This window comes from Trichosurus vulpecula, chromosome 8, assembly GCF_011100635.1.
Source record: "Trichosurus vulpecula isolate mTriVul1 chromosome 8, mTriVul1.pri, whole genome shotgun sequence".
Taxonomy (NCBI): domain Eukaryota; kingdom Metazoa; phylum Chordata; class Mammalia; order Diprotodontia; family Phalangeridae; genus Trichosurus; species Trichosurus vulpecula.
This window is the reverse complement of record NC_050580.1, coordinates 51,422,058-51,449,101: the sequence shown is the minus strand read 5'-3', so window position 1 is coordinate 51,449,101 and position 27,044 is coordinate 51,422,058. Positions and strand designations below refer to the sequence as shown.

At 48.4% G+C, this 27,044-nt stretch overlaps 2 protein-coding genes across 4 annotated transcripts; one reads left to right on the top strand and one right to left on the bottom strand.

Annotated features, from left to right (window-relative positions):
* Nucleotides 1-21: 21 nt before the first annotated feature.
* FAM219B (family with sequence similarity 219 member B) lies at nucleotides 22-10,084 on the top strand. 2 transcript variants are annotated; one of them, XR_005008934.1, is made up of 7 exons: nucleotides 65-221; nucleotides 748-847; nucleotides 1,646-1,733; nucleotides 4,194-4,271; nucleotides 4,679-4,727; nucleotides 7,279-7,582; nucleotides 9,084-10,084. XR_005008934.1 is itself a non-coding variant. In XM_036734495.1 (6 exons), exons 1-6 carry the CDS (start codon nucleotides 93-95, stop codon nucleotides 7,444-7,446), a joined length of 612 nt encoding a protein of 203 aa, XP_036590390.1. In that variant the 5' UTR covers nucleotides 22-92; the 3' UTR covers nucleotides 7,447-10,084. The 2 variants fall into 2 exon arrangements, 1 of the variants encoding a protein (XP_036590390.1); XM_036734495.1 differs by having other exon boundaries at nucleotides 22-221; nucleotides 7,279-10,084.
* Nucleotides 9,337-19,446, bottom strand: MPI (mannose phosphate isomerase). Of its 2 annotated transcripts, none has more exons than XM_036734489.1 (8): nucleotides 19,311-19,446; nucleotides 16,987-17,114; nucleotides 15,445-15,642; nucleotides 14,483-14,624; nucleotides 13,893-14,075; nucleotides 12,592-12,765; nucleotides 11,718-11,926; nucleotides 9,337-11,463 (listed from the first exon to the last, which is right to left on the bottom strand). In XM_036734489.1, exons 1-8 carry the CDS (start codon nucleotides 19,324-19,326, stop codon nucleotides 11,245-11,247), a joined length of 1,269 nt encoding a protein of 422 aa, XP_036590384.1. In that variant the 5' UTR covers nucleotides 19,327-19,446; the 3' UTR covers nucleotides 9,337-11,244. The 2 variants fall into 2 exon arrangements, with proteins under 2 accessions (XP_036590384.1, XP_036590385.1); XM_036734490.1 differs by having other exon boundaries at nucleotides 11,370-11,520; nucleotides 19,311-19,374.
* Between the last annotated feature and the right edge of the window lie 7,598 nt (nucleotides 19,447-27,044).

Here is a 27,044-nt window from a genome sequence, read left to right as displayed (position 1 = left end):
CGCGGTCACGTGAGAGGGCGGCTCCGCTGCGGCTGCGGGGGCCTCGCTCGGCGCCCGACGAGCGGCCGCCCCGTGGGGAGCCCGCCCAGGCCATGGCGACCCACGGGCCACGCGCGCCCCCTCCGCCTTCGCGGCCGCCGCGAGACACCCGCGACGCGCCAACTGCCGGGACCCCTACCCAGGCCTCGCGACCCCGGCCCGGCCGGACCCCCGGCGGCCCGGTGAGGGAACGCGCGGGGAGGGGGAGGGGCTGAGGGGAAACCGAGGGCCCAAGGGACCTGGCCGAGGGCTCCGGCCAGTGAGGGGGCGAGACCAGGCCATCTGGGGGCGGGCCGGCCGGCGTGTCCCGAACTTGGAGCTTGGGCTCTGTGGTGTGCGAACCCCTGGGCCTTGCTCCGTCCCCCTCTTCCCCGGGTGTTCTCCTACCTCCCCACCCTCTCTACCCCATCCCTCTCCCTCCTCCCCACCCCTCTCTTCGTCCCTCCTCCCATGCCTCCAGTTGCCTCCTTATCCTCCCTCCGGCCTCATCACCTCTACTCCATTCTCACTACCCCTCCTCACTCCCCCACCCCCATCACCTCCCCTTGAGTCTCTCCACCTGTCCTCCTTCCCACCCCGGGTTAAATGCCTGGAGAAGTCTGGGGGCTGTCATTGCTTCTGGGGCGCTTCAGATAAGCCTGGTGTGGGAATCTCCCATCCAGCAGGAGGCTGCTTTCGGCCTTTGATCCAGCCGCCTTGCCCCCGCAGGTGGCCAGTGCCTACAAGAGGGTGGACTGGGCTCCGGAGGCGGTAGAGAAAAGGGGACCATACATCATGACCCGGATGCCTTCCATCCAGGCCAAGCTGCGTGAGTATTCCTTTAGCCTTCATTTCCATCGGCTCCTGTGCAGGAGTCACGGTGGATAACGGTTCCTAGAACCACAGATTTAGAGCCATACGAGGGACCTGAGAGCTGTTGCTTTACAGAGGAGAGAAGCGAGCCTGGGAGAGGTCACAGTTCCCATGTCAGTAAGAGGCAGAGCTGAGACAGGATCCTAGAACCTGGGTTTCCAAATCCGGCCCTCGTTGGACTGTGCCAGGAAGAGAGAAACTGGCCAGTGCAGCCTCAGCCTTGGTCCTGGCCCTGCTTCAGTTACATCCCCTACCCCAGGGCAAGATTATGGGAGAACTCTCCCTACCTGCCAGGTCCTTGCCACCAAATCACATTTTTTCCTCTCTGTAAACAAGGGCAGCTTTGAAGAGGAAAAGAAAGGAAGCCGAAAGAGACTGAAACGAATATCAGGAGTGCTCTGGAAGGGAAAGAAGATGGGGGCGTTTTCACCTTAGTACCTGAATATACACAAATACTGATTACACTCACTTTTTGGCTGTTGGGGAGAGGAAGGCCCAGCACCATGGCCATGGTACTTGGCCCTTCTGAGAAACTGGGGCTGTTTATGAGACCTCACTGCTATAATATTAAGACTTTTTCCTTCCCTGGTACATGAGTTGCACTGTATCAGAAACATTAATTTGATTCTATCTTATTCCATTCAGAGATTGCCTCACTATATCCAAATTAGGTAATATTCAGCATGTCTTTGAGGGATCACTCCCTTGGCCTCATGAAAGTGAGCCTATTGACTTAGGCTCCTTAATTTTCCAGAGAAGCACCGGGATCTGGCAAAGGCTGTCCTGCGGAGGAAAGGCGTGATGGGAGCCTCTTCACATCATCCCAACTCTTCAGGGAAAAGGTTCCTTCTGTTCCACTTTTTCTGTGTCAGGGTATTTTCAGGGATGGTCATTAGGACTCAGGCAGTAGAGCCTCAGAGTACTGGGCTAGGAGTTGAGGCTACTTAGGTTCAAGTAATTCCCACCTTTCTGCCTTGGGGGATGATGTAATATAGGTAAAAAAAAAAAAAAAGCTTTAGACTCAAGAAGTTATATAAATATAAGATACTACTGTAAGAGAGAAGCCAGCACAGAGGGCAGGGGAAGTGATTGGATTCTGGGGCCTCCCCTTCTCTCTGTTTGTGGTGGAGGTATTTGTTAGGCAGAGCAGAAAGTGTTTCCAGTAAGAAGTACTTAATAAACATTTGACATTCTGTAGAAAGAGGCCCTGAGTTATGTGCTAGCACAGATGCAAAGGTAAAGAAGACTGATCCTTGCTGTCAAAGAACTTATCTAGTAGGGAAATAAAATGTGCACAATAAAATACTGCACAGTATTGTGGTGAGGATTAAATTAAATTTACTGGAGGTAAAGTTCTTCACTAAATCAATATCAGTAATACTTGCAAAATAAATGTAATTAGGACTTAGAAGTACGAACAAGATGTCATAATAAATCATAGGGATAGACCTTTAATCTCTATTGTGGGTGGGGGATCAGAGTGGTTGGACTCCTTTGACTTCTCAGCTTCTTTCTAAATGTAAATACATGATTCAGTGGCATCTTCCTGGGAGCATAAGAGAGGACTTTATGGAAAAGATGGTTGTTGTAAATTGGCAGGAATGGAAAGAGGACAAAAGACCATTCTAGGTGTAGGAGATACTATCTACGTAGACCCATAGGTCTATGAGGCATATATAGAGAATGTTCCAAAGACTTGACTAGGCTTGGGCTGAAGGATAAGAGTATGTGAGAGGCATAGAATGAGATGAGGCTGCCAGGGGGGAGAGTGGAACCAGTCTTCAGGGTACAGGTGTTATTTTGCAGGCAGTGGGAGTCCCCAAAAGCTTTTGAGCCCTGGAGTGATCAGAGCTCTGCATTAGTAAAAGTTCATGTGGCAGTGGTGTCCTGGTCAGGTCAGGGAGCGGGGGAGAATGGCATGGGAGAGGCTGCTTGGAACTCCCTAGTGAGAGATGATGAGGTCAGCCCTTGAAGAAATCCTGCTAAGGTAGAGTGGACAGGAGATAGTGAATGGATTTGGGAAGGAGGGCAGAGGAACAGTCAGAGATACTGTAGTTGTGAGCATGGGTGACAGGAAAATATCAGTGTTAACCAAAATGGGAGAAAGGCAGGAGGAGAGGCTATGCATCCAGCTTTAGACATTCCTAAATCCTTGGAATGATGCACACACCACCTAGGCCAACACCTAGTGTACAGATGAGGTCTCTGACACCGAAAAATGAATGTGGGGTGTCAGTGAGAAATGCAGATGTGGAGCCTAGGAGAGGTGAGGATTGAGTTTATAGATTTAGAAGTGGAAGTCATAGACACAGAAGTGAATACTTAAAACTAGGAGAGATTATTGGGGAGAGGGCCTAGAAAGAGAGGACCAAAGGGACAGCCGTAGGGAATAGAAGTGGAACAGGAGGCTCAGAGGACACCCAGCGAGGATGGTCCACAGTGTCAGATGCTGAAAAGGGGTCGAAAGGATGAAGATGGAGAACAGGCCTCGGGAGGTCATTGTCGACGTTCCCAAGAGAGCTGATATAGCGAGTGAATGGGGAAGGCAGTTGGTTTGCAAGAGATTGAGGAGCGAGTTGTGGGTAGTGGAAAAATGAAGTCAGTGAGAGTTGACCTCTCTTTCAAGAAGTTAGATGTAAAAAAGAGTAAAGATGATAACTCAAACTGACGTCAGGGTTATTGTAATGTTTATAATCCAAACCATCCTACAAAGAAGGAAACCAAGTCCTGCAAAATTTAAGCAGCTTGTGAGACTCAGAGCCAGAAACTCAAGTCTTTGTTGATCTTTGCATTATCACATACTGCTTCACTACTCTGTTCACTGGCTAAACAAATGGTTAACATTTAACATTTGAGCGGTTAGACCTGTGCCAAAGTTGGATGGACTGCCCCAGGAGTTAGTAAGTTCTGTGTTACTAGAGGTCTTTAAGCAGAGGCTGGTGGACCACTTGTTGGGAATCATGCTTTAGGGAGACTAGATGCTCTTCGAGGTAACTTCAGCTTGAAGTTTCTCTGATTGAGAGAGTTTACGCCCTTAAAATGAGAGTAAATCCAACAGCCAGATAGATGAGGCAGCGGGGAATCTTTCATCGTTTGGACAGTCCACAGTACATCCATACACTATATATCCATGCATTTTATATGCACAGTACATCCATGTATTTTACATTTGATCTAGGAGGGAGATCAAAGTATTGTGTTAATTATGTACTTCCACAGTTGCAGACTTTGGCTTCTTATATAAGATGACATTATTTCATTCCATGCTGTTCTCTCTGTCCTTTATCCCTATGTCCCCTCAGGTCAGTGAAGTTTAACAAGGGTTATGCTGCCCTCACCCAAAGTGCAGATGAGAACCTGGTGTCTCTTGATTCAGACAGGTGAGTTTTCCCTCTTTCTAAGGCCAGGAGGAAGTTGGGGACAGAGACAGTGAATACTTACCCAGATGCCCCCAGTTCTTTTCTGGGAATAGGAACTGCCAAGAATGGCTTGGCTTCTGAGCTAATGGGTCATGCCATTCTGTGGAGTTAGCCATCCTTCTATCGATTTAAACTATAGGGCTTGTCCAAGAATATAGCACAGCTGCTTGAGTTAACACCATGTGGAAGAACAGCACATTCCTGAGTGCCTCTTAACTGCTCTGGGAGGGCCTTCAGTGCTAAACATAAGCCATTTGGTGATTAGTTGGCCTGTGCCCTGAATCTCTATCCTTCCTCTCCATCTGGCTATAGTTAGCACTGAGGTTCAGATTTCACCCTTGTATTTCATTATCTTTCTCTTTTCCTAGTGATGGAGAACTGGAATCCAGATACTCATCAGGATACTCCTCTGCAGAGGCAAGTCCACAATCCCTGGATGTATGGAATCCTCTCTCCCCCAGGCCTCTGAACATCAACGAGCTTCATTGAGGGAGGGGCATGTCAAAAGGGCTGTCCATTTGGACTGTGACTCACTCCCTAGCAGTTGTTGGTTATTAGCATGTGGTTTCTAGAAGGACGGTCTTTCTAAATGTCTTTCGAAATGATATTAGAAGATTGTGTGGTGAGCTGTCTGCCTTGTGACAGCTGCCAACACGTTTTCAGGGAGGGGTCCGGATGCCAAAGTGTTCTATAATGTGCTTTTCTGTCAATGTCCAGTACTGCCCATGGCTTCTGGGGAAACCCTGGGGCACTTGGGATTCTGCCACAGTGAACAGTGCTAGTTAATAGGCACCTGCCTCTCACTGAGGGGCTAAAGGATGAGGAGGAGACCTGGAAGAACCCCACCCTTGCATGGTTTGTTGGGAGGTCTCAGTGAGTCTGAGCTGGAAGAACGCTGAATTTGGACCCAGGAGTTCAGATTCCAGCTCTGCCGATCAATTTGCCCTATGACCTTGGGTCACTTAGCCTCCCCCCAAGCTCCTAGTTTTCTCTCTGTAAAGTGGGGATAATAATCCCTATAATACCTTCCTAATATCCCAGGGTTGCTGGGAGGAACAAATGGGGTAATTGTACTCAGCAGGCATCTTTAATAAGTGCCTCTTATGTGTTTGGTGAACACGGTCCCTGCCCTAGGGAGGCTCCCACTTGGAAAGGGCTCTGGCCATCCTGGTACAGGGCGAGGCTGCTGGGTTCCTTTTGCCACTCCCAGGGCAGGGAGGGACATGGCCTGGCTCCTTGCCTGCCTCAGAGCAGCAGGGTTTCCATCAGGAATTCGAGTAATATTAGAGTTTCTCCTTTGGCTGCTCCACTTGTGACACCCATTCTGGGATTATAAGGTGACCTCGTTTTGCAGTAGAGAATGTTGCTCCTTTAATGATCAGGAGGCAACTTACTGGAACATTCTAGGAGTATCTCATTTGGTTCTCCCAGCAGCGCCAGCAAGGAGGGGCTTGTTACCCATTTTATAGACAAAGAACCTGAGATTGATTGAGGTTCATGCAGCCAGGAAATGTCTGAAGCTGGATTTGAACTCAGGCCTTTCTGGCTGCAAGTCCAGTACTCTGTATTATGCCACTTAGCTGGTTTTTAATGGAATGATTATATTCATACTATCCTGCAGCCCCACCTAGGTTTCTATCCCCCCAGTCATTGACTTCCCACCAGATCCAGTTAGTTGCCAAGTCTTGTCTCTTTAGACACCTCTGTCCTTCATTCTTTTCTCTCCAGTCCACCCCTCCCTCCCGGCCCTCGTTTGGGCCTTCATTTACTCTTACTCGGACTGGGTTTGGTTGGTATGATTTCATTGGTAGAAGGACTCCCCCTCTGAAGGCAGGTTGGCATCTTCTCTGCAGCCTGCAGTCTCTGGGAGGCAGTGGAGAGAGAGGCCCAGGATCGGGATGTTTCAGAAGCAGGGCTCGAATGTGGGTCTTCCTGACTCCAGGGGCCTCCCTCTGGCCCTCTTGCTTTAACTCACGTAATCATTTTCTCCTTGGTCTCCCTGCCTCCAGCCTCTCTCTGCCCTCTGTCCTCCTGTAAAATGGCATTTCTGAAGCTTGAGGCCAGCCATGTCACTCATCTGCTCAGAAGTTTCTGTGGCTTTCTGTTGCCTGTGGGACACTACAGGAGCTCCTGGGACTTTTAAAACCTATCCCACTTTGGCTCTAACCTGTATTTCCAGGCCGAGTACCCATTACTTCCCCTAACAAAGTCTCCATTCTAGTCAGACGGGTCTTCCTGTTCCCCATAGGTAGCATTACCTCTTTCTCCCCACCTTTGCACAATCTGTCTCATGTCTGGAAAGCTCTTTATTCTCACCTGTCTCAAAACCCCCAGCTTCCTGCCAGTTAGGGAAGTGTGCCCCTCCCTCCGTATTCAGTAGGCAGCATGGGTAGGGGATAGAAAGCTGATCTGGGAGCCAGGAAAACTTGGGGTCAGGGCCTAACATCTGCGGGCTGTGTGACTCTGGACAGGTCATTAGTCCACTGGGAATTCCCTATGCCAGGGAAATCACAGGAACAGGCTTTGTGCCTCTGCTTCTCAGAATACATGTGACCCTTCTGGTTTTGTATTTTCAGTTTCTAGGGCAGTACCTGGTGCATCATGTTTATCAAATTGAATAAAATTGACTCTGGGTAGAGAAGCAGAGTAAGCGATGGTGACCTGGTATGTCCTAGCATGAGTTGCCATTGAGTCAATGTCTATAGGTTAGGGCTCTGGGTTTTGTCATTTCCCTTTCACTCTACTCCAGGGAGCACCCTGCCCAATGGCTATTGTAAGCGCAGAGGGGAAGGTGCAGTGAGCTCCAGGGTCTCTAGGGTGGCCAGTGTGGCAGAGATGCCCTCCAGGATTTAGAGAGCCACCAAGTGATGGCAGTTGGCCACTGAGGGCATAGGACATACTCACTTCCGCAGCACACCTGCTTGTACTTTCCAGCCTGGCTTCTAATCATCCCGACCTCCTCCCTCAGCAGGTAAATCAGGATCTGAACCGGCAACTGTTAGAGGATGGTTATCACTTGGATGAAATGCCAGATGATGAAGATCTGGACCTCATTCCTCCCAAGCCCATGGCTTCCTCATCTTGCACCTGCTGCTGCTGCTGCCTCGGGGAAGCATTCTCCTGCACCGTCCAGTAGGCAGTGCCTGCCTGAGGGGAAGCTGCAGTAGGGACATTAGCTTCCCTGGGGTGTAGAGGGCATTGTCCTCTACTTCCCTGGTGGACAAAGCCATCAGCACCAGATTTCATCAGGAGCCAAACATCAACCTAGGAAGGTCAGTGACTTGTAGGAAGCTCTGCCACAATGTCTCAGGCCAAAGGCTTTGGAGGGCAGAGTTAGGTGGGAAGTGCTTGGGAATGTAGGAGGGCTCCTTACGGCTTCTTGCTGATGCAGCAGTCACATTGGGAGAAGACTTCTGTACAGGGAGGGAAATGCAGGATTTTTCAATTCTTAAGAATAAGGGTAACAGAATTTGTCTTCTTTTAGAGAAGAAAGTCATCAGCTCTTGAAATTGACCCACTTAGCATTTGAAGGTATTGTGTGTTCAGGATGAGATTCTGTGGCCAGGTGGGGAAGAGGAGTCAGAGGCAGCTGCCCTTGGCTGAGGAGCATTTAAGAAGGATTTGGCTCCCTTGGGATTCTGACAGAAGGAAGTTTTGCAGGCTTTGGCAAGGACCTAGGTAGTCCCTGTGGGCTTGCCCTTCCAAAGTGAAATGTGTACCTTCTCTTAGGTGCTGCTGGCTGGGCTTTCCCCTTCCCCTAAGCTTACCTCTGGTGAGGGAACCCCAGTGCTTTGGGACTGTTGGCTGTGGCCCCTAGTAGTGACCAACTTCCAATTCCTAATTGCTGACTGGGCAAGACCCCATAGTCAGGTGCTGGGGCTGCTCTGCACAGCTAGCCCTTCTTTCCCTCCCAATCTGTATCTATTTATTTATTTATTTATTTGGGGTTTCTGGTCTCTTGTTTTTGGCCTTGTTCTCATCTGGCTCCCCAGGCCTATTTCATGGGTTGATGGCATTCAGATACTATGGGAGGGGGCTGGCCTCCGGCTTTGGTGAGGAGAGGATTGATCAGCAGTTTTTGTAATCTTTGTTAAACAACTCTGGAGTCGGACTGAAGTTGGCAGACTAATGTGGGGTTTAGCCTAAGGAATAGAAAGTGGGAGTCAGACAAACCAGGGAAGCACATAACCAAAGGGGCCAACCATCCTCATGGCTCTCCTGCCCTTCATATTCCTCTCACCTCTTGGTGGACCTCAGCAAATCCTCAAGGCAGGTGTAGAGTCGGGGTTCCTATGGGCATTTTGGGGTTTTCATTTTCACTCAGGAGTCTTATTTCCTCAGCCAGAAGGATCCAGGAATAACATCTAGATAGAAAACCTTGAGATTTGCCCTTCGCATTCTTTGTTTAGACTTGGGGACTTTTTGTAGTCGGGCTCAGCTTCTCCCTGCATATTTAGATTTCCATGTGGTTAGTGTGTTTTCCCTGTATTGGGGGGATGTGGGCCATGGAGGGAGCTGGTGTGGAATTGGGAATGGGCCAGGCCACAGCTCCCCTTGGCTGCCTGTCTTCCACACGGACCCTTCCTGAGCTGCAGACTATTTTCTTGACATTTTCCCATCTCCCCAGCTGAGTTTGGGGGACTGCCTGTACCAAGTCAGTGCTTGGTCTCATGGTCTCTGTGGGAAGAGGAACGTGAAGGGAGCTGGGGCAGCCTCGAAGGTGCTTTGGAGTCGCTTGACTCCACTAATCTATTGTCCCACTGGCCTTGTCAGTCCACAGGAAGGCTATGTGACCATGAGGATCTGCTAGATCTGGACTGGACAAGAGAAGGCCAGAGGGATTTCAGACACAACCTAAACATTAACAGTAACTTTGTCCTATTTTTTTTTTGTACTTTTGGTCTAAGCCTCAGACCCCTTTGGGGCAGTTGTTTCACTGTAGCTGTCTGTCCACTTTTAGGATCTGTGCACATCTGTATTCCCAGGTTGTTGTGTTACGGCTTGTTTCGAGTGTGTATGGTTTTTTTTTTTTTTTTTTTTTTTGGTAAGGAATGAGAACAAGTGAGTGGGGAGAAAAAAGCATTGGAAGGCTGTAGGACAGGCCTGGCCGGGAGCTCATTAAAAGCTTGGTTACCTTCTCACCTTTATGGATCTTCTGGTGGGGCAACAGAAGGACTTGAGTGAGGTTCAGGCATTCCCCCAGTGGGATGAAAAGGTAGAAAAGCCTGGACTCCAAGCCTGTTTCTAGGCCCAGAACCAGGGTTCTTCCCTAGACTTATGGGGTTGTTCTGACCCCCTGCTTTAGCTCTTGGCTTTCCACCCCAGTTGTTTCTTTGGTTGTCTCGTTGAAATGAAAAGGGCCTCTGAAGTTTCTGGCACTAATGCTCATCCTGCCTCACAGGTCAGTGGGGATTCCATTCTGACAGGAAGCTGTAAAGGCTCTAGGTAGAACTTGTAAGAGGGTGGATATTGAACAGTATTGTCAATGAAACATCATCTGTCTGGAACCCCAGCCTCAGACCAAGCTGCTGGTTAAAGTCCCATGGCCCCGCACCACCAGTGACAGGGCTGCTTTGGGTCCCTCACCTTCTGGTGCTCTGCAACTGACAATCAGTACACTTGGGAAAATGGACCGGTTTGTTTTGGCTGCTTAATCTGGAGGTGGGTTTATGTGGTGTACATAGTACATAGTATGTATATTCAGAGATGTGTATGGCTTAGAGTTTTCTATCATGAGCAGAGTTTATAATATCAATAAATTTCTTCATGCTACAGAACCTGTATGTGTCACTGTTGTGGGGGCTGCTATCATGAGCCCTCCAGGGTGAGAGATGAAAGATCTGGATCTGTGGATCCTAGCAAGATCTCAGTTCCTCCCTGCAGGAACTAGGAATTGGGGTAATGGCACACCCCTCAGCTGTAGCTCCAGCGTCAGCAGGTGCTGGCTCACTCTGAACCCTGAGGGGTGAGCTGGCTCAGAGCTTTTATCAACATAGGCACATGCACTTCCCTAGCCCTGCTATTTCTGCTAAGAAAGTTCAGATGACCTCCTGGGGAGCTCATTGCAGGAGACCCAGATTCAAGTTCCATCAGATCTTGGCTGGCCTCAGCTCTAGGCAGCTCCTGAGATGCTGACTTGCACTGACAGAAGTTCCTTCTGTGGACATTTAAGGCCAAAATCAAGGTAAAACAACCAGGAACACCAAAGTGAACTAGTGTGTCAACTCAACAGATGCTTCTTGGAAGCCTGCTGGAAATAGAGCGCTCTAGCGAGTGTTGGAGGAAGACAAGTGTGTTAGCATGTCAGCAGAATCTGTATTGAACCAACCATCCCCTGAGGGTTGTGGCATCGTGTCCAGTGGTGGAGAAAAATCCTTCTTTAGAAACTATACATCCCCTCCTCACTAGTCTGCCCAAAAGAGGCTCACTGCAAACTTTGGAGGAAGGTGCTCAACCACCAGCCCACCCACTCACCTCACTACAGAATAAGAAACTGAGGCAAATGAGGGGAGGAAAGGCCTTGCTCAGGTTTCGGAGCATCAGGTCCAGCAGGCACAGTGTTTCCAACAGGGGTGCCCTGTGCCATGTTTTAAATCTAGTACCTTAAGAATGGGGAGGGCTTACATCCAATGTCCCACCCAGTACAACATCTTTGATGGACAGTCTACATTTAATTGTGTGTTTAAATACTTCCAGAGATACAGCATGTATATCTCTTTTCCACTATTGGTCAGATTGTTGCCCTACCCATGTAGAACAGGTCACTTCCCCAACTCCACTAGATGGGGGTTAAGGAAGAACTGCTGGCATGATCATGACCCTCGGGCCTACTTTCTTGCAGCTGCCCCAAGACATAATACAGACACAAGAGACTGACTAGAGATCACAGAGCCAAGTGTGGCGAGGCTGTGGCAGGTGAGGAGAGGACGGGTGGCTAGGTCAGACAGCAGGCCCGGAACATGAGCAAACCCTCCTCGGAACTGAGTTCCAATGAGAGATGCTCGTTGGCTGCAATGAAGACTACGGTGCCGCGCTGCAAGGAGAGCTCAGACTTGGCTGCCTCTGAGTTACCCTTTGCTTTTCCGTTCACCACCAGGAGGATGCTGGCCGACTCTATGTTGTTAATCATGTAGAAACGAGTGGTGGAAGGAATCTATGGGAAGAGAAGCCCATGGAACCAAAAGGGGACTGGGACCTGCCACTGTAGACCCCGAGGAAGGGAGAAATGGAGGGACAGGCTGGTTGTGGAGGAAATGTGCATGCCTAATGACAGTCTCTAAGAAGGTGGCCCATATAACCTTTGTGCACTAAAGCAGCCCCCCTGTCCCCTTTGTCTCATACCCAGTATCTGACCTGGGGGTGCCAGAGGGCCCAGGCATAGAGTAGGGTGATGTCCCAACAGCTCACCTTGATCTTTAAAACTGTGAATTCAGGTATAGGTGGATCATAGATGGAGACATAAGGGTCAGATTCAGCAGCCACGGGAAGAAACAGTTTTGAACTGCTTGGGGCTGGCGTGTAGTTGAGCATGTCACACAGGGTTGTCACATCAATGAACTTGGGTGTCAGGCCAGCCCGCACTGTGTTGTCTGAGCATGCCATACACTCCACACAGTCTAGAAAGGGTGGACATTACTAGTCAGTCTACCTGATTTTGCCTATCCCCTAGCATTCCCTCCACAGGAGAAAGAAGACAAAGATTCCGACTGCCATGCTGGCCCATGCTCTCCAGCACTCCATCCTCAAACCACTAGCTATCCCTAGGACATCCAAGCCTCCGACCCTTGAAGGAGGCAGCCCCTTCCCCTGTGTCCCATAAAGAATTACTCAGTTTACTAACAGAGGTCCTTTGCTTTCTATCTCTGCTTCAGCCCCATGTTTGCCCAGCTTTATTTTAGGACAGAATAGCAAACTTGGGGCCTATAGGCCAGAACCACATTGAAATATAATTGGTAAATGAAATAAAATACCCCACAGCTAATGTTAATTTGTGGTTTTTAAGTCAATATGTGGCCCACAAGGATCCATTTCTTTTTGAGTTGACTCCAGTGGTTTGGGGATCTAAGTCAAAGTGGTAGTGAGAAGGAATCACAAAGCCTTGAGGCAGGGCCTGAGAAGCAAGGCACAGTTGTTGGATGGAGATACCTGCACATTTCTCTATGGCCCTCCTCACTAGTTCATACTTAGAAATATGGCCCTTTTGCTGAGACCCCAACCCTGTGGACCAGGAAGCTGGTCCGTAGACCCCTCCATCTGGCCCTTGTTGCCTTCCCCCACTCACCTCCATTTAGGTATGCATGGGGCTCATTGGCCTTCAGGAAGATGGCATCTCCTGGCTCTAGCACCACCAAGTTCAGGAAGTAGATGACAAAGCAGCCGATGTCGCCAGGATACTGTTCATGAAGCTTCAGGAGGAGCGCTCCATTACTGTCTGTCACATCTTTCCCTTTTGCCACTAGATGGGAAGAGGTGCCAAAAGCAGGTCAGAGGCTACTGAGCCTCCACATTGCAAGCCTCACCGCCCCACCCCGGGCAATAAAAGACAAGGCAGGAGGACCTGGGTGGTGGGGCACAGACCTGATCCAGATGTCTCTGGAAGCAGTGCAGCAACCACATAAGGCAGCTTATAAAGTGTATATCAGACAGCACAAGAAAGGGGGAGAGTGTGGGGCTTCTGGACTCTGTTGTCTTAGAATCAATAAGAGCCTGGGTTCTGGATCTGGCAGTGCCACTTTTACCTGGGTGGTCCTGAGCAAGTCATTTAACCCAAGCCCTGATTTCCTCATCTGTCAAATGGAAATATTGGCAATACCCCAACCTCACAGAGTTGTGAGGGTCAAATGAGGTGCTGTGTTGCATCAACTGTCAAACACGACAGAAAGATAAGGTGTTCTGGGACAAGGGTGGACAGGACCTTGGTCTGAAGCCGTTAAGTATGGGTAGCATTTCCCTAGGCCTAAGGAGGAAAGAAGACAGCCTAAGAGAAGAGGATGAGCATAGACGTGTTCTGTGGACGAAGACGCTAGCCTGGCTGCCATGGGAGATGAGTTCTGGGTGCCCACAGCACCACACCAGCCAAATACTGATTCTCTCCTGTCTTGTGCTAGTCTCTTGCTCAGTACCCTGAGCTCCCTAAGGGAAGCAGCATAGCTTGGATCCTCCAAGGGCATGGCTGGGTCCAAGGGGCTCTTGAGGCTGGATGGGTTCCTGTGGAGCACCAGACTCTTCTTTCTCTTCCTCTGCAGAGGAGGTGAGAAAGTGTATCCAGAGAATTGGGGAAAGTAGTAGTCCTACCTGAATTAGTAAGTACTTTAGGAGTTGCCTAGTCCATGCAGAGGAACTCCAATTAAATGTTACTTTGAAAGTTCTATCATGTTCAATTTAACTGCAACTCTTGTTGAAAGTGAAATACCAGAGCCAGTGCGTACCCCAATTTGGTTTCACTCAGTGTACCCCACTGGGAAAAAAAGATGAAGATCCCATTAGAGCATCCCAGGTTCTCCACCAGGACAGTGTGGAGACATGGAATTGACTGAGCCAAGATGCAGGCTGAGCCCACCATGGCACCAAAGCCATCCCGACCTTCCTGAGAGATGCGCTTCACCAAGATGTTGAGCTGTTCCTCAAAGTCCTTCTTTTCACTCTTCATCAGTTTGGTGAAGCAGACCCGAAGGGCAGAAGAGGTAGCTTGGAGGTCCTGGCCCATGCTGTGCTCTAGCTGTTCCGCTGCCTCATTGCCAATCAGCAACCGGAGCTCTGGCACCTCTGCAGGAAGATGAGCCTGGGGGTCTGTCTGACCCAGAACTAGGCCCCCTCCCAATCACCCTGGAAGTGGCAAGGATAGGGCCCCCCAAATCCTCATGGCCCTGGGACTGCTGGCCCAGCCAGCAAGAGAAAACATCATTGGCCAGCCTGTGGTCTTAATTTCTCAGACATCCCTGATGCTTAGGACTATTCAGTCTAAGCCTCACAGCCTCCCCAGCCCTCCCCATGTAGAGCTTGGCTGAAAGTCACTTTTCTACACTGCTCAAATCATTCTTATAGCTATCCCAGGATTGATGTTGATTAACATTCTATCTTCCAAATATTTTAGAGGCCCATAGGATGCTAGACTCCCAGTGGTCACCCTTTCATCCAAAGCCCCAGGCCCATGCTACTATCCGTGGCCTTACTATGAAGAAAGTCCACGATCTCCTGGACAGGTCGAAAGCCACATAAGGCCTGGAAAGGGGTAAGGGCTATGGCCATCTCTGGCTTATGGTTTTTATCTGGGTAGTGTTCAGGGGCCTGGGTATGAAGCTTCGCTGCAAGTTCCTATGAGAGTCAGGGAGACAAAAAGAGCAGTAAACATTAGGACTTCTGGCCACTTGGAAGCATCCCTGAACCTCTGCTCATCTCATGGGACCCACCTACACTTAGGCAAGCAGTTGTGGCTGAACAGGAGGGGCAGCACGGTTTGCCCCAGTCTCCCTTCCCCTCAGTTTCAGCGGCTGGCTTTCTGGAAACATCAGGTCTTAGCTGCAGGTCTGACTTGGCACGTGGCCAGCCAAAGGCCTTGCCAGGAAGTCACAAGGGAAGCCTGGCCTTGCTCCAAACCCCCCATCTAGGCCTCTGTGATTCCCACATGCTATATTGACCTGTGCGTGGCTATAGCCAGGTGCCAACTGGGAGACCTGGGGATGCTGTGGGGACACAGGCTCTTATTGTCAGGGATCTGAGAGCCAGGAAGCCCAAGTTCTGGTTCCAGCTCCCCCACCAATCATTTCATGCCTCTCGACCTCAGATGTACCTATAAAGGTAGGGTCCCTTTCACCGTAAAGGGGAACTCACAAGTCCCTTCCAGCTCTAACATGTTACAGCAAAAAGATGATCTTTCAGGTCCTTTAGAACAGGTCTAGGCTAGGTGAAGAGAGCAGCTACACAGTTCACAGCCCAAGTTGGATGCCCAGACATGGCCTGTTAGCCAAAGCCAGGCCCCGGTTGGGAGCTGTTGTATAACTGGATTGAGCTTTAGATTGGACAAGGAAGGGTGAGGTCATCAGGGGCTGATCAGGTTGCTGGCGGGGTGGACATCATGAAAAAGAAAATCTTCCTCTTTCCCCCACTGTCACTAGCCCCGGTGCTTATCTTTTACCTTATTGGGATGTGCCTGGATGGAAAGGGCTGTATTGACAGACAGCACTTTGAAGAGGAAAGGCAGATCTTGGTAGGTTTCTTTGACACTCTGCCCTAAGCAAGTCAAGTTGTTGGTGATCCACTGCCCCAGGGTCTTCTCCGAGATATCAACGTCAGGAATCACAGCATCACCCCGGGGGTGGGTTCCCATCCACATCTGAACAGGAGAGAATCATCAGACAGGGAAGGTAATGGTGACTTACTGTTTAGAGGATCAAGTCAATACCACAATCAGATACAGACCCCTGAGAAAACCCACTGGCAGTTTTCTATTCGATTCTATTCTGTAACTGCCTGAGCCACATTTCTTTGTCTCTGAGTTGAATTTGGAAGTTCACAAGTCCAGATGTTCAGTTTTTGCTGAGTTAGTTTAAAATTCAGTTGTCCTATAAATCACCTTAATTCAAAGAAACATTGTCTCTACACATCTTACTGTCCTTGTACCATCAAGGGAGGTCTATGATCTCACTAATAAGCATTGTAAGATGCCAGTGGGTGCCGGGAAGTCTGTTATCTCTGCAGCAATGCTGGCTGTCCTTCAAGAAAGTCTAGACTGCTATCCCTGGGACTCTAGCCACGCAGGTGGACACCACCAGTGAGCTTTCCCTAGCAACAAGATGGAAAGAGAGGTTGTTGCTAGCACTCCTGTTTTATCATGATACTAAAGACTTTGTAACCAACCATGTTTTATGGTTCCTGTTCTTCCAAAAACTATATGAAGGCTAGCAATCCCTACCTCATGATCTTTAGACTGACTGAGGAATTGAGAGAGCCCTTTTATTGGTAATTGCTGGCTTATCACTAAACTGTGCTCAGAACTTTGTGCCTTAGTTTACCTTAACTGCAATCATAACACCCCCACGACTACACCCACCTCAAACCAAGATCACCATCAATTCCCAAGCATCTGTAGGTTATAGTGTCACGAGAATGGAGTTTGAGCCCTGATTCTATCATCAGGCAGGCAGCCACAGCACTGGGCTGAAGAGTCTGGAGGACTCGGCTCTAATTAATTGGACGTGTTACCTCGGGCACATGACTTCACTTCTCTAGGATTCAGTTTTGACTTTTCTATTGACCTCACAGGTGGGTAGATTGATAGGGTCAAATGTTAAACACTGCACAGATCTACAGGATTATTAACCTGATGGGCCTTTTGATTGTCCTGGGCTGTGGTCCATCCCCCTTCCCGTTTTCCCTGTCCAAGTTAAGCCTCAAAATTGAGGAGGGAATCAGTGACTGCTATGAGTTTTGAGAATAAAGAATAATCGTCCTCAGCTTATGTTTTTTCAAACCTCCCACTTCCTTTCTGCTGGCAGAAAATCATATCTGTTTGTGTCAGTGCTGTCTTTCCATCTGTAAGCACTGGGCGGGCTGGACTTCCTTCTTTCTATCACCTGCCAAAGGGGAGTGGGTAACCAAGAGGAGCTGCTGGGGTTCCCTGAGACGGTCTCTGGATGTCTGGCCATGGTTCATATGTGAGGAACAGGGCCTTCCTCACCTCTGCATATGGCTTGTCCTCTTGAATGTGGACCAGCGGGTCACTGCTTGCCAGCAACTGGGCTACTTCACTGGAAAAACCCACCTTTCCCCAGGCATAGTGCTGAACAGGGCAGGACAGCAGGAACACTGCAGGGAGGAGCAGATGGTAAGGCCAACCTTCGGGGTTTTCTGAACACTTGGCTTCATGGGAAGAGGGGCTGAAGATGCTGGCCATCCACAGGTCAGGCCCAGCGCAACTGTAGAGCTGCCTTCACCAGCTCTTAGCAGACTGAGGAGAAGGGGCTTTTATGCTTTTGGGGTCTTGGACCCCTTGGGCAATCTGGTGGAACACAGGCCCCCCCATCCCTGAATGTTTTTAATGGCATAAAATATATACAGTTACAGAGGAAACAAATTATTTTGAAATGGTTATCAAAGTATTTTTTTCAATAAACTTCACAGAGCCCAGGTCAACTGGACTCTTGATTTATAAGAAACTCAAATCCTGCCCTGCAGGTTGGGCACTGGGGTGCCCAACCCCAGTGAACAGTGATGTTCTTGGCACACAAGGTCCCCTCAGAGAAGGAGATTTCCTCTCCCTGGACACTCAGCAGACTCCCCAATGTCCCACATATGTGGCAGGTGTGCGTCCCTGTGAGTGCTCTGAATTGTGTGCACTTAGTAATTTCAAAAAGGGTCACATAGGTGCTTGTAAACTGAACTCCCATAACCCTCATTTTCCTCCTCGTCATTTTAGCCACACTGAACAGTAGAAGGAGCCTAGGGTTGAGTCCAACCTTTAACATATACTGGCAGTAGGACCTGAGGGAATTCGCTTAATATTTCAGCTCTAAAATGACAAGTTGCAAAGTTGCAGACTTGCCCTGGTGGAAAGCATTCCCTCCTCATCGAGTTCCCCCTCAGATACCCAAATGCCTCTGGGATCTCATCCCTCCATTGAAGAAGCCTGAAGCCCCTCCATTGTGGTTCTTGGCTGTATTCTCTTGGAGGTCAAGTTGGCCACAGAGGATCCACCCCCAAAGAGGTTTCTCCCTGGGTGCCAGCCCCCTGGCCATGGGCCTCTCTACAGAGCTAGGTTCATCTTTGGAATCAGAGTGGAAGCTTCTGTTACAGAGCCACCCTCAGTACAGCCTTCTTGGCTTGGCAGAATCTGCTCCAGCCTGCAGGTGGCTGGTGGGCTTCCAATATCTGAGTCACGGCAGTGTGGCATGGGGCAGACTTGGAGGGGGAGCCATACCAAGGAAAGGTGACAGGCTACTAAGGGCTCCTCAACCTGATCCACATTTCCATAGCCCGAGAGGGTTTGACTGAAGGAGGCGGGCTCTGGAGTGCAGTTGGGGATGATGGGGCTTGAGTCCACTTAGGGGCAGGGAAAAGCCCAAGCTTCTCCATAAGAACCAACCCTAGGGCTGAGCAGAAAATCAAAAGAAACAAAAGTCATAATAATTCTCCTGGATCAGATGGTGAGCTCCCTTAGGGCTGGCACCAATTTTTGCCTCCTTTTGTATCCAAAGTGCCCAGCTCAGTGTCTGGCACATAGTGGGGGCAGAGAAGGAAATGGCAACCGCTCCAGTATCTTTGAGAAGAGAACCTCAAATGAGGTCACTGGAGAACCGAACACGACTGAACAACAACAAAGATGCATCCCCGCACTTAGCACATAGTAGGCGCTTAATTAATTAATAAACAATACGGCACTTGAAGGTTTGCGAGCGTTTTACAAATCTCTCATTTGAGCCTCACAACCCCATTGCGGGGGTAGGTGCTGGTGTGACCCCCATTTTACAGACGGGGAAGCTGAGGCAGACAGCCGGGAAGGGGCTAGGTCCTGCTAACGCCCCAAACCTCACGGTCTGCACCGAGGCAGGCTCTGACTTTGCGATGACCTCCGCGGCTGCCCCTTCCCGGGCAGGGCCAGCGCCTCCTCTGCCTGCCTCCGTTTCCCCATATGTCCAAGGGGAGTAAGAGCGGCCCCCGCCTGGCAGGGCTGCGGGGAGCTCAGGACGAGCCTCGTGGCCAGAGCCCCAAGCAGCCCCCAAGCCCTCTGCTTTGACTTCTGCGGGGTCAGGGGGCCTGGGTGCAAGCCCCAGCTTCGCTGACGCCCCGCCCCCCACGCGCCTCAGTTTCCCCATATGTGTACCGAGGGCGGCTGGAGTCTCTCTACCGCGCCTCCCAGCGGCGAACCCCAAACACCCCGGAGCCCCGGATCGACCCCGCCCCCCCCCGTTGCCCCGGGAGACCGGCTCCAGTCCTGCCCCACCTCCCCCGCCGTGTGCCGCCCCCCCCCCCACTTCCCCCTTCCTCCCCACGACCTTGGGTCACCTCGCTGGTCGGCCATCCTGACCCCCGGCTCCCGGCACGTCTGGATTTCTCGAGAGCGGAGTGTTACCTCATCAGCGTGAGCGTGGGCCCCTGGGAAATGTAGTCCGGGCCGAGGCTCAGCCCCGCAGCCTCCTTCAGAGGTGAGAGGGAGGGGGGAAGGGGGAGGGAGGGGAGGGGAGGAGGAGGAAAGTAGCAGGGAAGAGGAGGAGGAGGAAGCGGGGGGAGGAGAGGATGGAAGAGGAGGGAGAAAGCAGAAGAAGGTATGGGGGAAGAGAAGGTAAGGAGGGGGAGAAGAGGGTGAGGAGGGAGGGAGGAGGTAAGGAGGAGGAGGGAGAGAAGGTAAAGAGGAGGAGGGAGGGAGGAGAAGGATGTGACCATCCCAGTGGAGGGGCAGCTTCAGGGACCTATGCCCCAACCCTGGGATTTCTGTTTACTGAAGAGCGCTGTCATGTAAAATGAAGAATCCGATCCTAGCTAGCATTTATAGAGTACTTTGCAAATAGTATCCCTGTGGTCATGATTGCTATTACTGTATTCTCCCTATTTTACAAATGGGGGAAACTGAGGCAGGCAGGTGAAGTGCCGTGCCCTAGGTCACACAACTAGTAAGTGTCTGAGGCTGGATTTGAACCCTGGTCTTCCTGACCCTAAGGCCAGAGGCTCTATCTACTGCACTGTTTAGCTGAAGTGGGAGGCGGGGGGGGGGGGGGGGGGGGGGGGGGGGGGGGGGGGAGTATTTATGAAATGCTTACTATGTTCAAAGCACTGTGCCAAGCTTTCGGGGTGTAAATAGAAAAGTGATAGAATATTGCTTGCCTTCTCAAAGGGTGGGGGAGGGGAAGGAGGGAGAGAATTTGGACCTCACAATTTTAAAAAATGAATGCTAAAAATATTTTACATGTAATTGGGAAATATTCAATGAAATAAAAATGTAGTTTTAAAAAATTAAAAAAGAAAAATAATAGAGTCCCTCTCCTAAGGAAGCTTGATGGGCCTTGGATCAGGAAGACCTAGGTTCAAATCCTGTCTCAGATAATTGTTAGCTGTGTAACCCTGGGTGAGTCACTTATCTGCCTCCAGCTCCTCAGCTGTAAAATGAGGCTAATGCTAATACGTCCCAGAGCTGTCTTGAAGATCAAATGAAATCATAATTGTAGAGCATTTTCCAAACCCTAAATTGCCATGTATATGCTGGCTATTATTAATATTCTTTTAATGGGAGATAGGAGGCTTCATCCTGAAGCCAGACGGAAAGGCCCAGGGGCCTTTAGGCTGCAGCAGCTTGGCAGATGACATGGCCTTATCTTTTATGTCATTTCCACCGATCCAATCATGTACATTTCTAATGTTGGCTGGAAGGGGCTAGAGTCTCTGTTGGCAGGAACTCTCATTGATAGGTCTTTGACAGCGATGGCCATAGCGGGAAGAGAAACCAGGCCACATCTCCACTGGGCTTGTTTTCCAGGCGGATGGCTGAAGCAGAGCTGCCTCCACTCCTCGGGCTCAGATGCTCACTTACCAGGGTCAGCACCTGGCAGTTGCTCAGCAGTTGGTGGTGGTGGTTGGGAAAGCGGACCCCTTCCCCAAAGTGATTTCTCTCCTTAATGATGGGTGGGAGCCCAGGGGTCTGTTCCCAAGGTTCTTGGGTTCAGAATCATGAGTTGTCTCCCCTGGGAGAGAGGGTGGTCCAGATGGTGGCATCTCTGTAGCGTCTCCTCCATAGGGTGCCTTGCTGCTGCTTCAGCTAGACTGGCTTGTGACCCTGTGGCCATTCCCAACCCCTGTTAATTCTAGTGCCTTCCCTTTATTGATAATCTCCAATTTGTCCCATCTATATCTCGTTCTTACATAATTGTTTGAGTGTTGTCGTCTTCCTCTCCACCCTGCCCCTTGCCCCCAGACTGTGAGGTCCTAGAGAGCAGGGTCTATTTTTGTGCCTTTCTTTGTATCCCCAATGCTTGGCATAGATCCTCGAACATAGTAAACGCTATATAAACATTAGCTATCATCATCATCATTCGCCTGTTGACTTATTTTCTTGATTGTAGGTAGCAGCAGATGGAATTAACTGACCCCTTCTCCACACTAGTTAACTTCTCCAGGTGATGACTTAAGAGACTGGAAGCAAGACTGATGATCTGGGGGCAAAGCTATTCCCAAGGCTCTTGGGTCCAGGGTCCTGGGCTGTCTTCATCAAGGTCTCAGGGGAGGTGGCCCTTGAGGTGGTGGTACCTCGTCTGGCCTACACCGCCTCCTGTTTCTCCCTTGGGTTGTCTTGCTGTTATGAAAAGAGACTGAACTATCTCATTCCATCAGTAATATACCCAGTACATATGATGTGCCCAGCCCTGTGCTAAACATAAAAAAAAATTCTATTTGATAAGCATTTATTAAATGCCTACTATGTGCTAGGCATTGTGTTAGGTACAGGGGATACGCAGATGAAAAAAAGCTTTTATACCTGCTGTCAAGGAGGTTATGATTTATCTGGTGATCTCCCACTATTCCCTTAGACCAAGCTTCTATTTTAAGTCACGCTATTCTACCTCATCCCCCAAATCTTTCACTGTTCCCTGCTACTTAATTCTCTGGAATGTCCTCACAGGCTCCACTCTGGCTTCTCAATCAAATAACCCTCTGCAGCTTGTAGGGATCAATTCCAAGTCCACATCCTCCCTGAAGCCTTCTTTCCTTTATCCCATCCCCAACCTATGCCCACCTCTAGGTCAAGTTAGATGTGGGTTGGACTGCCGAATTGGCTCTCTCCAAATCCCCTACCCAGCCGATAGGGGGCAAAGTGGATAAAGCACTGGGTTTGAGTCCAGAAGACTCCTCTTTCTGAGTTCAAATCCAGCCTCAAAAATTTAACTAGTTGTGTGACCCTGGGCAAGTCACTTTACCCTGTTGGCTTTAGTTTCCTCATGTGTGAAATAAGTTGGAGAAGGAAATGGACAGAATATAGTCAACTCTCACCCTCAGCCTGGTTTAGTGAAAACATGCTTCTTATCTAGCGTTAAAGGGCTTGAATTCCAGATCTTACTCATCACCCCATAACCATGGCCATCTACAGAGCTATGGGGCTCAACGTCTTCATTTACAAACTGAAGGGTGGGGGAGGAAGAGAATGTTGGGAAATAAGCCATCTGGTAGTCTCTCCCTCCTTTTAATTCTTATAGCACTTAATGACTGTGCCCAGTATTGCCAAGTGGTCTTTTCTGCGTGTGTGCTGCTTTTTAAATTTTTATTTATTTTTTTTAGCTCACCAATTTGATTTTAGTTTCCTTAGGAGCAGGGAGAGTATCAGAACTGCTAAGGTGGTGAATGGCAGCTAGTAAGTGTAGAACAGAGACTTTGAGTCAGAAGGGTTGAAGGGATAGCTGAGAACCATCTTGGGAACGGGCATCCCCTCTGCATCACAGACAAGTAACAATCCATCTGACCTCCAGTGACTCCATCATTATCAAGTGAGATAATATGGGCAAAGCGCTTAACTTAGTACAGGGCCTGATACATTGTAGGCACTGGATAAATACTTGTTTATTCCTCCCTTCCCCTTTTGTCTCTGGAGTCAAAGGACTTAAGTCTTCTTCTACTTAAGTCATTTAATATGTGTATGACTTTGGAAAGCTACGGCAGCTGGGTGGTACAAAGGGCAACTAGGTGGCTAAGTGGTTAGAATGCTGGGCCTGGAGTCAGGAAGATCTGAGTGCAAATGTGGCCGTAGACACTTACTAGCTGTGTGACCCTTGGCAAGTTGCATAACCCTATTTGCCTCAGTTTCCTCATCTGTAAAATGATCTGGAGAAAGAAATGGCAAACCACCAGTATCTTTGCCAAGAAAACCCCAAATAGAGTCACAAAGAGTCTGTAAAATTTGGCTCACTTAAGGACCTAGAAGGTCACATGTGACCTTAAGGCCACAGGTTCCCCACCCCTGGACTAGGGGCTTCAAGATGTCAAGTATATGTTTCTTCCTTCAATGCAGGGGGATTCTCTAAGCAGGAATTGTTAACGTGGGATCTGGGAACTTTTAAATTTATGTAGTTTTCAACATTCACTTTTATACGATTTTGAGTTCTAAATTTTCCCTCCCTCTCTCAACACCCCCCTCCCCAAGATGCCATGCAATCTGATGTAGGCTATACATGTATGATCATATTAAACATTTCCACATTAGTCATGTTGTGAAAGAAAAATCAGAACAAAAGGGAGAAACTATGAGAAAGAAAAAATCAAAAAAAGAGAAAATAGTCTGCTTCGCTCTGCATTCAGACTCCATAGTTCTTTCTTTGGATGTGGATGGCATTTCCCATCATGAGTCTTTTGGAGTTGTCTTAGGTCCTTGCATTGCTGAGAAGTGCCAAGTCTATCAAAGTCAGTCATCGCACAATGTGGCTGTTACTGTGTACAATGTTCTGGTTCTGTTCCCCTCACTCAGCATTGGTTCATGCAAATTTGGGTTTTTCTGAAGTCTGCCTGCTCACCATTTCTTATGGAACAATAGTATTTCCATTACCTTCATATACCACAACTTGTTCAGCCATTCCCTAATCATTGGGCTTCCCCTCAATTTCCAATTGTTTGCCACCACAAAAAAAGCTGCTATAAATATTTTTGTAGATGGGTCCTTTTCCCTTTTTTATGGATTTGTGAACTTTTGCATTCAAAATAGACAAACAAAACTTTTGATAACTGGATTGTGTGTATTTTATTCTGTGCATTTAAAAACATAATTCTGAGAAGGGGTCCACAGGCTTCACCAGACTAGCAAAGGGGGCCACAGGACAAAAAAGCTTGTGAACTGCTGCTTTAAGGGTAGGAAAATGTGACACATACCCCCCTTCCCTTTTACACAAACAGCCTGGAGACCTCAATCACTTGTATTGGCCTAGCCTAACACTTGTAGAATTCTGAGCCTCTATACCCTCCCACTCTATAGCCCTCAGCTGATGACAATCTATCCCCCTTCCAGACCCCCCTCCTCTGTCTATGGCCTACTCCCCACTCCTCCATGTGCCTGTATTCTGACTGCCCTTGGATTCCAGCCTCATCTACTACATAGGCACCCCAACCCTGTCTCCACAGGGGGCCCTTATCATCTGTTCTGCTCTTTTGCCCCAAGTCTCATGAAGCTCCATGCCCAGCATGACATCTTTTAGGCCAGCTGGTGCTGAATATTTAGGGCTGGCTAGCTGATAACCAACAAGCTGTAAATCAGTACAGGAGAAGGGTACATGAGTGAGGACTTGATGTCTTGCAACGCTCTAAGCTTCAGGCTGTCACCCCATACTTCCTTAGACCCTACTACTAGCCAGGCCCTGAATTTGCTGGGTGAGCAGTTACTGAACTCAGCCTTGTGTGCACGATGACTGATATATGATCCTTCCGTAGTTACGTAAGACAGGAGAGAAGAGTCAGCTGCAAGGGCCCTGGACTTTTCATGGGATATATCCTATTGCAGAAAAAGGAACTTTAAAACACCTCAGTTTAGCATTTAAAGCTCTTCCCAATGGGCCTTTCCAGCCTCATGTCCATTGTTTTCCTTCCCATTACTGAGAAGCAGCAGGGTAGCATTATAGAGAACCAGCTTTAGTACCATGAAGGCCCAGGTTCAAGATCTGCCTCTGACACCGTGTTTTTAGGTTCAAACCTGCCAGAAACAACTTTATTTGGCTTGACATTAATGTGAATTCAAAGACAGTTATCCAAATTGGCACAGTCCCTTTTGCCCTCCCAGAGAGGCATGACTCTTTGCACCTTTCAGGTAACATTTATAGGTATTGAAGAAAGAAAATCAATATATGTAACAATATAGTTGAGCTGACATTCAGATTAATTCTAGTACACTTCTCCTGGACCGCTCTCATTCTTTTTTTATTTTTTTATTTTTATTTATTTATTTTTAGTTTGCAACACTCGGTTCTACATAATTTTGAGTTCCAGATTTTCTTCCCTTCCGCCCCCGCCCCCCCCCCAAGACGGCATGGCACATTGAACTTATTTACACACTAGTCAAGTTGTGGAGAAGAATTATGACCGATAGAATGAATCATGAGAAAGAGGAAACAGAACCAAAAAAACCCCAAAAACAAAAGAGAAAAAAAAGGGGAAAAAAAGGCGAGCATAAAGTGTGCCTCAATCTGCATTCAGACTCCATAGTTCTTTCTCTGGATGTAGGTAGCATTCCCCATCATGAGTCCTTTGGAGTTGTCTTTGCACATTGTGTTGCTGAGAAGAGCAAAGTCTATCAGATTAGTCGTCACAGAATCCATGTATCTGTGGTCATGTATAATGTTCTCCTGGCTCTGCTCCCCTCACTCAGCATTATGTGGTGTAGATTTTTCCAGGTTATTATGAAGTCTGTATCATCCCCATTTCTTATAACACAGTAGTATTCCATTACCTTCATATACCACAGCTTGTTCAGCCATTCCCCAATTGATGGGCATCCCTTTGATTTCCAATTCTTAGCTACTACAAAAAGAGCTGCTATAAATATTTTTGTACATATGGGTCCTTTTCCCACTTGTGTGATCTCTTTGGGATACAACCCTAGAAGTGGTATTGCTGGGTCAAAGGGTATGAACATTTTTATAGCCCTTTGGGCGTAGTTCCAAATTGCTCTCCAAAATGGTTGGATCAGTTCACAACTCCACCAGCAATGTAACAATGTTCCAATTTTCCCACATCCTCTCCAGCATTTATCATTTTCCTGTTTTGTCATTTTAGCCAATCTCACAGGAGAGATGTGGTATCTAAGAGTTGTTTTGATTTGCATTTCTCTAATCAGTAGTGATTTTGAGCATTTTTTCATATGCCTACAGATATCTTGAATTTCTTCCTCTGAAAACTGCCTGTTTATATCCTTTGACCATTTCTCAATTGGGGAATGACTTGTATTCCTATATATTTGGCTCAGTTCCCTGTATATTTTAGAAATGAAGCCTTTATCAGAGACACTGGTTGTAAAGATTTTCTCCCAATTTTTGCTTCCCTCCTAATCTTTGTTGCATTGGCTTTTTTTATACAAAAACATTTCAATTTAACATAATCAAAATTATCCATTTTGCATTTTGTAATGCTATCTCTTGTTGTGTCATGAATTCTTTGCTTTTCCATAAATATGATAGGTAAACTATTCCTTGCTCTCCCAAATTGCTTATAGTATCAGCCCTTATTCCTAAATCATGCACCCCACCACTCTCATTCTTGAGGAACCCATGGGATCCCTTCCACAAATCTATATTGTAAGTCTAAGTTAGGGTGGCTAGGTGGCGAAGTAGATAGATCGGGGGCCTGGAATCAGGAGGACCTGAGTTCAAATGTGCTTCTGACACTAGCTATGAGACTCTGAGCAAGTCACTTCACCCTGTTTGCCTCAGTTTCTTCATCTGTAAAATGAACTAGAGAAGGAAATGGCAAACCACTCCAGGATCTTTGCCAAGAAAACCCGAAGTGGGATCTCAAAAGTGTCGGACAGGATTGAAAACAACTGAACTGAACAAGTCTAAGTAGAATGAGGGCAGTGTGAATACCTCCTGTTGGGTGGAAGAAGGCACCTCCTGGGGGGTAGCCCTGATGAAATGCTTTTTTTTTCCCATGACAATCCACTTTACCAAGGTATTTCCCAAGAATTTTAGAAAGGGGTTTTTAGTGAAAAATGTTCTTAGTACTTGTAGAGAAACTTTTTAAAAGGAGGCATTCAAATATGCTTCCACAGCTTGGATTGGCATG

Excerpts from the sequence above, each read along its gene's own strand:
- FAM219B (XM_036734495.1), top strand. The coding sequence starts at position 93 with ATGGCGACCCACGGGCCACGCGCGCCCCCTCCGCCTTCGCGGCCGCCG. Across the intron at positions 848-1,645 it reads TTCCATCCAGGCCAAGCTGC|AGAAGCACCGGGATCTGGCA; the intron begins GTGAGTATTCCT and ends TTAATTTTCCAG. Across the intron at positions 4,728-7,278 it reads CAGGATACTCCTCTGCAGAG|CAGGTAAATCAGGATCTGAA; the intron begins GCAAGTCCACAA and ends CTCCTCCCTCAG.
- MPI (XM_036734489.1), bottom strand. Across the intron at positions 14,625-15,444 it reads TCCAGGCACATCCCAATAAG|GAACTTGCAGCGAAGCTTCA; the intron begins GTAAAAGATAAG and ends TGACTCTCATAG. Across the intron at positions 14,076-14,482 it reads GATCGTGGACTTTCTTCATA|AGGTGCCAGAGCTCCGGTTG; the intron begins GTAAGGCCACGG and ends ATCTTCCTGCAG.